This window comes from Dermochelys coriacea, chromosome 25, assembly GCF_009764565.3.
Source record: "Dermochelys coriacea isolate rDerCor1 chromosome 25, rDerCor1.pri.v4, whole genome shotgun sequence".
NCBI classification, from domain to species: domain Eukaryota; kingdom Metazoa; phylum Chordata; order Testudines; family Dermochelyidae; genus Dermochelys; species Dermochelys coriacea.
Window position 1 is genome coordinate 4,105,683 of NC_050092.1, and position 9,806 is coordinate 4,115,488.

Sequence of the window (9,806 nt, forward strand, 5' to 3'; positions counted from 1 at the left end):
GGGCCCGTCTGGTCCCCATGCCAGGGCCTGCAGGAAGCGGAGTTCTGGGGTCCCTTCTCTGCTCCCCTAAGCACGGTCCTGACTGGCAGAACTCAGTGCAGTTACAGAAAGAGGGGCCCTCCGGTGGGCACCTGAGTGAGCAGGAGCCCTTGGGGCTGAATCAGGGGCCACATCCTGGTACCAGCTCCCAGAGTCAGTTGCTTTGCAGCCAGAGCGCTTTGCCTTCATGAGATGGGGGATCCCCTCGAGCCTGAGTTACCCAAATGCTGCCTCCCACCCCACCCGCAACACCACTCCCTCCTTTAGGGAGCTTCGATCCCTTCCAGGGTGGCAGAGACCAGGCCTGTGTCCTATCAGCCCTCCCCTCCCCCGAGCTCCTGGAGCAGCCGGTTACCTGCGGAGTGGACAGCGCCATGCACAGGCAGCTGATGGCGTCAGCATCTTCCTCTGTAGTCTTCTTCACCTGCAGCAGCTGGGCAGCCTGGATGAGGGGCTGCAGGACCTCCATGGCGCCACTCTGCTGGAGGCCCTTGGCCCGCAGCCACTCCTCCAGCTGGCTCACGTTGTACCTGGAACAGAGCAACACCAAGCTCCGGCCATAAGCCCAGCCCCTTAGGAACAGCTGCCTGGGGGAGGCCTCCCCAGCTGCAGAGAGGCTGGCATGGGGGAGCCTGGGCGTCAATCCGCACATAGCTGGGTGGCTCTTTGCAGCCACAGAGCTTGGGAGCACTAAGAATGCAAACGTAACCCACGAATCCAGAGCGGCTGTCCCCCTTAGTGCCGGGATCAGGGGATCGACAGTGCGACAGCTCGTGTCTTCCTTCGCTCAGCCCAGGGGCTGATGCTTTTAGATCCACACGTCCAAGGTTCAAGCCCATCCTGGGCTCCACACTGCCCAGGATGAGGCTCCCCGTTACCCACGCAGCGGAGCGGGTGGCCCCACTTTAAGCATGGTCTTCCCTTCCACTCAGCTGGGCCTAGTTCTTCCCCTGCCCCAGACTAGTCTGCCAGGATGCAGCCCCCCGACACTCATTGGCCCATGGCCAGCTGGGATGCCCCTACGCCAGGCACAGCTTGGCTCGACTCAGCAGGAAAACTGCCAATAGCAGCGTAGGGCCATGAAGAGCTGAGCAGCCCCACTCCCAATCAGCTAGGCAGGAGGAAAGATGGCCCAGTACGTAGGACACTAGTCTGGGACTCTGATGACCTGGGTTCAGGTCCTGCCCGAGGTCTGTAGCAGAGCAAGCCTCCCTGGGACTCAATTCCCAGGGGGGAGGAGGGGATTGCTGCTGCTGCGGTGTCAGGAGGCTACATGCAGTCAGACTGAGGTGCCCCACCAGCGACGGGGGGGCAGAGCTGGATGGTAGCTGGGCCTGATGGCACCATAGGAGCCTGGCAAGTCTAGTTTTTCCTCCCCCTCTATAGATGCTACCTGGCTAAACCAACACCCTGGCCATGCCCTATGCCCATGAGGTCCAGAGGGTCCGGCTCCCAGTCCCATGCTATGGAGGACGTGCCAGGGCCACGTTGGCTGCGACTGCCAAGCCCAGGTTAGGAGGTATGAAGCCCCCAACTGCGGCTGTAGCCTGGGTGGAGAGAGTCCAGGAGGCGGCAGGTTGGGTTCTTGGCCCAGCCTGGGGTCTCCCTTCCCCAGGCTAAGGCTGGCCTGACTGGGGAGCATCCGAGCCCTGCTGGAGGTGGGAGGGGACGGACTGACCTGAGCTGGACGCCTTGACTCCAGGAACAGGCGTCCCTCCGCAGGAGCAGGTAGTTGAGGGCCACGCCACTGACCGTGAAGAGGAGCTGCCGGAAGGCCTGGCCCATGACCACGGGCTCCAGCTGGTGCCTCCCCAGCACCTCGTGGAAGGAGCTGAGTTGCTGGAGGAGCGAGTCCAGCGTGTAGGTGGGAGCCGCCGGCTGCTTGCGGTAACCGGGGGGCCTGGCCGACGACAAGCCCTGGATGGTCTCGCTCTCCAGCATGGCAGCGACTAATGGGATGGAGAGGAGAGAGGCTGAGCTCTCAGTCCCCTTCCCGCAGGGAGCAAAGGGCCCTGTCCTGCTGCGGCTGGCTCAGCTCTCAGCGCCCCCCAGGGGCTGGGTACAGATCTCTGGGCAGCACCCTGCACATGCCCTGTGACCCCACAGCCACCACTCAGAGAGCACTGCTCACCCGCTGCTGCGGGCAGGCGCTGTGCTTATGGGGCTGCACCTCCAGGCAGGCTCCTGCCACCTGAGTCACCTGCCCCTCCTGCCAGGGCAGCCTGCTCCCTCCCTCGCTGCCATTCGGCACGAACCCAGACTAGCCCCGCGTGCCATGCTCCCAGGCTGCTGTTGCTCGGCCAGGTGGCTCATGGTGGTGGTAGGACAGGGACCCCCGCCCAGCCCATGCCACAGATTTCCTCACTCCCCCCCACATGGAGCTAAGTGGCAGGTCACTTCCCCAGCTACCCTTAATACCTGCCAAGTGACCTTCTGGGTAACGAGGTCCCTGTATTGAGGGGGACAGGGGCCACTTGCTCTTGAGATGTCAGGTCTTCCCAGCCCTCAATGGCTCCTTTATACCAGACCTACCCATGGCATCCCTGCCTCAAGCGCTGAGCCAAGAGCCAGCTCTCCACTGCCCCCACCCCTTGAGTGCGGCTCGCGCCCATCCCTAGAGCGCTCCCAGGAGGCCCAGCCATGCAGCACGGCCCCAGCCGGTACCTACCAATCATGGGCTTCAGTTTTTTCTGTGCCACTCTGATCAGCTGCTGGTGGAGCTGGATGGCCAGGTCACCCAGGCTCTGGCAGTGGCTGGCAAGGTCGAAATTCCTCAGGCAGTGCTGGTTCTGCTTGGGGGTGTTGCCCAGCCGGTAGCTCTGCAGAGAGCAAATGGCCAGGCTCTAGGACAGAGAGGTGCTGGAGCATGGCAGAGCCCCTCCCTGGGCTCCAGAGAGCTGTGGGATAGCCATGCCTAGGGACCCACCCCAAAATCCACAGTACCCTGACGAGAGAACTGTTCGCGTCTCCCCTCCAGAGTCCTTCCCGCCCGTGGATCTTGGAGTGCCTGACAGGTCAGTGACTAAAGATCAACTCCATCCCCACTGCCATGAGCTCCCCTGCCCCGCTCCGCGAGGCAGGCAGAGTAAAGAACCCAGCAGTACCCGGTATCCCCATGGTACAGGTGGGACAGGCCCCAAGGCATCCTATTCAGTCTAGTGCTCAGAGCATCCCCCAAGGATTCTGGGCTCAGGGGCTTCCAAGGAGGGGATCTGGCTGGGTTTTCCTCAGCCTTTTAGGGATAGATTTGCTGGTAGGAAGAGACCCCCCCCCCCCCCACACACACACACCATCAGCTGCTGCCCAGTTTGAGGCCAGAGGGTCTGGGTTGCGATTTGCCATATAATTGTAGGCATGTCAGGTTGGAGGGGACTTCAAGAGGTCAGACTCCAGCCCCCCATGCTGAGGCAGGACCAAGCAAACCCAGGCCATTTATTTGTCCAGCCTGTTAAAAACCTCCAGCGATGGGGATCCCACAACCTCCCTGGGGAACCCATTCCAAAGCATCGCTACCCTGAGCGTTAGAAAGGTTTTCCTGGTGTCTAACCTAGATCTCCCTTGCTGCAAATTGAGCCCATTACTCCTTGTCCACTGAATTGATCGCTGTCCTCTTTGTAACAGCCCTTAACATATTTGAAGGCTAATCATCAGGTTCCCATCCCCCAACCTTTCTCAAGACTAAACATGCCCTAAACAAGACTAAACAGTTTTCGGCTCTTTTCTCATTCTTGTTGCTCTCCTCTGGACACTCTCTCTGCCACATCTTCCCTGAAGTGTGGCACCCAGAACTAGACCCAGGTACCTCTGCCTCACCGGTTATTCCCCCATTTGTCTTTTCCTGCCTACAGGCAGCTCTTTGGAGAACTGGTGTGAAATCAGCAAGATGAAATTCATTAAGTACACGTGCAATTTGCCACACAGCATGGCAGGCAAAGAGTCAGTACATGCAGGACGGTGTAAGCCAGGGGCATCCCATCGGAGCAGCAAGACCATGGCCCAGCCAGATCCTGTCTGAGGCAGCCAGAGGCTGAGGGCTGGAGTGACTGACCCCAAAGGAGAGAAACTGAAGCAAACCACCACCGAGCAAACAGTGGGCCAAGACGGGCCTTTTGGCCCAGGCCAGCGCCAAGGACTGATTCAGCACCACCTTAGTCTCAAGAGTAAGCTAGGGGGAGCCTACTAAAGGCAAACAGCCCTCCCCATGGGGTGCCATCCCTGTGCCCGCTGCTTCCCAGCAGTGATCTGTTCTGCAGCCCCCCCAGCCGGGGGTTCAGGGCTGCTGGTGTTGCCAAGGGAGGCTAGGCCAGCCCAGGCCAGAGGTGCAGTGCTGGAGCAGGCCCCGTGCCCTCACCTGGTCCCTGCCATACTGTCTCAGGCAGTTGATGAGGCAGCAGGTATTGGCGAGCCAGAGTGCCACCACGTCGAAGTCCTCACTGTGCTTCTGCAAGCGGGAGACACAAAGCGACGCATCAGGCCAGGGTGAGTGGCCCAGGCGTTTGTGGAGACTCTGCAAACTCCAGGGAGCACAAGGAGACTATGTGCCAGGCAGCTGCCCTACAGGGCATGGGCACACCAGCAAAGCCAGTTGCTGCTTGGGGGTCTGCACCTCACGCCACCCCACCCCCAATCAATGCTAGGGCCAGAACAGGAGGCTACTCAGCAGATGCAAAAGGCTGTGTTCAGACCAGCTGAGCCCCTCCTTTTGTGCCCCTGGCTGGACACTTGCTCCCAGACAGCCCAACCAGCATCTGGGCTCCCCCAGTCACCACTGGGCCTGCTCCAGAGATGCCCCGATTCATTGTTCGCAGCTGGTGGCCACGGTCCCACTCACAGAGTACATGGCTGGAGGCCTCCAGCAGCACTGCTTCAGATGTGCACAGCTGTGGTAGTCCCAGCCCTACATGCGGGTATCTGAGCCCCACAAGCCCCAGAGTGCATGCTCAGTGCAGCCGCAAGAGGCGGGGGAGTGGATGCCTTGATCCCCTCTAGCCAGACCACAGCAACAGAGCCAAGGGGCAGCTGAGCAGAGGGACCCCACAACCATTCTTGGGTCTGTAATTAATGGCTCCTCTGCTGTACAAGCAAAGGGTCCCTTCAACTCAGCCAGGCCCCAGCCTCTCCTCCTTGCTGGCCCCCAGCAGCCTGCTCACTGGGACTGAGGCAGAGACCCCGGTCAGAAACCCCACTCCCTCCAGAAAAGGGAGAGCAGGAGTGGGGCCTCCTTAACCCAGCACAGACAGGTGCTGCGGGGAGAGGCACCCAGGCCAAGCATGCTTGGGATTCACACTCACGAGCTCAGAGAAGCAGCATTGGCGCTGGAAAGCACTTCTTGACTCAGGCCATTTTACAGATGGGGAAACTAAGGCACAGAGGGGCAGTGACCTGCCTGAGGTCACCAGGCGGCTGTAGCACAGTGGAGATAGAACCCAAGCATCCTGGCTCAGTGCCTAGCTTTTGCTTCTCTGCTCTGCCCAGAGCTCGAGTTGATCGGGGTGCATGGTGCTACGCAGGGACTGCGGTGCATGACTTAACATGGTGATGGGCAAACGGGAGAAGGGCTGGACAGACAGGCTAGGATGAACTGGAGATCCTGCACCGCTGGGAAGTAGCTTCCCAACCAACAGGAAGCTTGGATGAAGTCACAATCCTAGCCAGGCTCCAGCTGAGCTGAATCAGTTGGATAATTCTCTTCCCCCTCCCCAGCCGAGTTAGCATAGCAGCCTGGGGCTTTGGGGCTGGAGCTGGGCCAGCAGCAGAGACCTCCCATCTCAGTGCTGTGGGGCCCCAGCTATCAGGGTAGCAAAGATGTACCCTATGGGTGGCTGCTGACCAGAGAAGGAGACTGTGGGGCGGGGCTGGGGAAGAGAGCAGTGTCTGCTGAGAAGCAGTAAGCACCCTGTTGCAGCCAGTGCTGGGGAGCAGTCACTGCCCCAGACCAGCTCCAAAGTTACTGCTGGAGAAAAATACAGTAGCAGGTGGAGGGGTGAGGCAGCAGGATGCATGGCCTGGCCAGCGAGAGCCTGTGCTTTCTGCAGGGCCCAGTGCTCCCGGCTGGGGGCTGTCAGCCTGCAGACGAGCCCCCCAAGAGACAGGGATTAATATCACGGCAGTATTAGTGTTTGCTCCTGTCACGGAGTCCCTGGGTGATGCTCTGGAGTTGCTCCCTACGAAGCCAGGCAGGACTCTGGGAAAGTCTCCTCTCTGGGAGCAGCCTGTCTGCAGGACACACAGCTCACCCGGCTCCCCCCTTCCTGGGGCTGACCTCTGAGCATCCACCATCCTCTGCCCCTCCGTGCGCTTCCCACAGCGAGTCCACCCAAGTGGGGTCCTGGGAAAGCCAGAGGGTCCTGCACCCCAACTCCACAGTCAGATGTGACTCTTAGCCAGCCAGTAAACCAGAAGGTTTATTAGACAGGAACATGGTCTAAACCAGAGCTTGTAGGTGCAGAGAACAGGACCCCTCAGCTGGGTCCATTTTGGGGGGCAGTGAGCCAGACAACCACGTCTGCACTTCACTCCATGTCCCCAGCCAGCCCCAAACTGACTCACCCTCCAGCCCCTCCTCCTCTGGGCTTTGTCCCTTTCCTGGGCCAGGAGATCACCTAATTCTTTTGTTCTCCAACCCTTTAGCTCTCACCTTGCAGGAGGGAAGGACCCAGGCCATCAGTTGCCAGGAAACAGGGTGTCGGCCATTCTCTGTGTCCAGACCCCTGCACACACCTGCCCTCTAGGGCTCTGCAATGATCATACACCCTTATCCCACCACCTAGATACTTAAGAACTGCATAGGGGAAACTGAGGCACCCCCACACTATTCAGAGGAAACATTAAGAACAGTCCCGCTTCATCACATCTCTCCCCACTTTGAGACCGAACTGAGCGGGGTCACTTTAGCTGGTGACCCGGGGAAGTTGGAAGTCACCAACGTTCCCATGGATGCCCCAGCATCTCTCCCGTTCCTTGGTGGGAGTTACACCAGGCCCTTCCAGTTTCACGCCCTCTCTTAGGTCAGGGGTGGTCGATAGCACTCGCATGCGGGAAGGTTTATGTGGCCTGTGACCTTTTGCCACCCCAAAACCCCAGGGGGGTTCAGATTGGGTCTTCTCCCAGTGCTCCAGTCTGGAGGGCTGCAATTCGGGCTCTCTTGGTTAAGAGCCCCCATCTTTACCTGGGCCACATACTGTTCACTTACAGAACTAGCATGGAGACATCCCTTTCTCAACAACATTGTCTCCCCACTTGGTTAGAGGATTGTTTAACTTTAACAGCTTTCACTTCATCTGAGACCTTCTCAAAGCTATTCACACTGGATCCTTCAACAGGAAAGTCAGTGGCTTCATTCACAACCAAAAATTTCTGGCTGTTAGGAACTGAAACTTTCTTGATTCCTTTCCCTAGGGGCTTTTCTATGCAACAATTCACCCTTCACAGAAATTCTGCCCTTACCCTCTTCGCCTAGGGCTTGCTCTAGAGGAACACTTTCCTGAGCAACAGACTCTTTCTGGGTCTCACTTACATCCAGAATTACCTCTGGCCCATCAGGTGGATTTCTACACAATCCTCTTTCAAGCAAACTGACAGACTCCCTAGATAAAAAGGTTAGAAGCTTTCTCCTTCCCTTTGCCACACACAAGTTCAGGAATCTTTTCCTTCTTGCTACAGGTTTCCATACCCTCAGTAGGTTTCAGAGTAGCAGCCGTGTTAGTCTGTATTCGCAAAAAGAAAAGGAGTACTTGTGGCACCTGAGAGACTAACAAATTTATTTGAGCATAAGCTTTCGTGAGCTACAGCTCACTTTGCTGTAGCTCACGAAAGCTTATGCTGTAATAAATTTGTTAGTCTCTAAGGTGCCACAAGTACTCCTTTTCTTTATACCCTCAGTAGGTAACACAATCAAATCACTTTTCTGCTCTCCTTGTGCCCTGGCTAGGATCTCACCCTGATTAGACAGAGTTGCTACACCCTTTCCCAACCACACACTAGCAACAGGCAAAATACAAGCACCAGAATAGTCTGGTCTCTGGGATTTTATATAGACACTAACTGGATGCGACCTAGTTACAGGGCCATTCTCCTGAGCAGACACAAACTTAGGACCATTCCCTTCCTGGGCTTTATCTGAATCCAGAACGAACTCTCAGACAACCGCACTATTCTCAACCATCACAGGCTGAAAGGCCCCTTCTGTCTGCTCCACAGACAAAGAAGAGCAGGACACACTTTCTCCTTTCCCAGAAACGCAGCTTGGGATTCAGAGTAGCAGCCGTGTTAGTCTGTATTCGCAAAAAAGAAAAGGGGTACTTGTGGCACCTTAGAGACTAACAAATGTATTTGAGCATAAGCTTTCGTGAGCTACAGCTCACTTCATCGGATCTTGGAATCTCATTCCCCTGGTCCCAGCACACAGGGCTGTTCAAAGACAACTGCTTGGAGACCAGGGTAGCCCCCTCCACAGGAAGTCAATATCCCTGACAGACACAGGCACGTTTCCTTCACTGTCCCAATTCTCCACCCAGCTAACAGGTAACGTGCAGGGACACGCATCTTCCACTCTCCTCGCCTTCCCACCCTGCTGACTAGACAAAGCCATCAGCTCACAAGGCTGTCTAGGCTCATCCAGAGTTTCCTTAGCACCTTGCCACTCCCAACAGATCCCCTGCCCTGCCTGTGTCTCCCCCTACTCAGCTGGGGTCTCAGCTCCCACTGTGCTCAGCGCTGTCCTTGCTGTCCCAGTGGGGTAGGCAGTGAGCTCGCTGCTTTCTACACTGCATCAGAGCCAGAGTGAGCCCCCTCTCCGGTGTGCAAGGGGGTGGGGAGCATCTCTGTCCCACCCAGCCCCAGGGGTCTGGTTACAGGCAGGCAGGTATCCTGAGCCTAGCAGCTCCTCCCTGCTGCCAGCCAGGTCATCTGTATTTTCACTGGTTTCAGAGTAGCAGCCCTGTTAGTCTGCATTCGCAAAAAGAAAAGGAGTACCCGTGGCACCTTAGAGACTAACAAATTTATTAGAGCATAAGCTTTCGTGAGCTACAGCTCACTAGCTCACGAAAGCTTATGCTCCAATAAATTTGTTAGTCTCTAAGGTGCCACGGGTACTCCTTTTCTTTTTGTATTTTCACTGACCATTTCCCTCTCCACCGATTGGTTCCCTGGATTCAAATTCAAACCCTTGGCTGTTATGGGAGCAGGGCCTGCATCCTGTTCCAGAGAGACAGTCACCCCACAACAGGGTCTTGCAGCTGGTGTCCCGGAGAACCCCAATGACCAGCCAGCCCCACCCCTCCTGGGTCTGCACAGGGATCTGGGCCATAGGCAGGGCGAGGGGCTTCATCCCTGGGACCCTCACACAGCCCCTCAGCCTCTAAGGCTGCACCACCCAGGGCCTGACAACTGTTCTCTCTGTCCCAGGATCTTGCCACCCCAGGAATGTCTCCCCATTGACCATCACCTTCCGCTCTGGGGGTTTGAGGGGCCTGAGCCCAGGAGACTCCACACAGACATCGGTTGGGGTCAGGAGTGGGAGCCTGTTCACCTCCCCACCCCTCTGGCTGACGGAGTCTATGGCCTTGGGACCCAGCAAGGGAGCTAGACACCGGGGCTTTTCCGCAGGGTCCCCCTGGTTCAAACCGCCAGCCTGCTCAAAGGCAGTGAGGTGGGCATCCACACCCCTCCCCTCCTTTACCAGGGGCAGCAATTTAGTCTCGAGGTTCCCTGCAGAACTGGCACCCCAGGATCTATCCCCACTCACCCCTGGGAGGTCCCCTCTGCCT

At 57.6% G+C, this 9,806-nt stretch overlaps 2 protein-coding genes across 7 annotated transcripts in view; one reads left to right on the forward strand and one right to left on the reverse strand.

Moving 5' to 3' along the window:
• The window catches only part of UNC13A (unc-13 homolog A), a 122,978-nt gene extending 119,851 nt beyond the window's left edge, over positions 1-3,127 (forward strand). Inside the window, exon 47 of the transcript XR_006277004.1 lies at positions 3,116-3,127. The gene's annotated coding sequence lies outside the window, so the exon portion shown is untranslated. The remainder of the gene's footprint in view (positions 1-3,115) is intronic.
• The window catches only part of LOC119848421 (unconventional myosin-Vb-like), a 74,069-nt gene that overhangs the window by 1,639 nt on the left and 62,624 nt on the right, over positions 1-9,806 (reverse strand). For all 6 annotated transcript variants that reach the window (XM_043502659.1, XM_043502658.1, XM_043502655.1 and 3 more), the window contains 4 exons: positions 4,391-4,480; positions 2,708-2,858; positions 1,718-1,988; positions 395-569 (listed from right to left, as the gene is read on the reverse strand). In XM_043502659.1, coding sequence (XP_043358594.1) covers positions 395-569; positions 1,718-1,988; positions 2,708-2,858; positions 4,391-4,480 — 687 coding nt within the window. The remainder of the gene's footprint in view (positions 1-394; positions 570-1,717; positions 1,989-2,707; positions 2,859-4,390; positions 4,481-9,806) is intronic.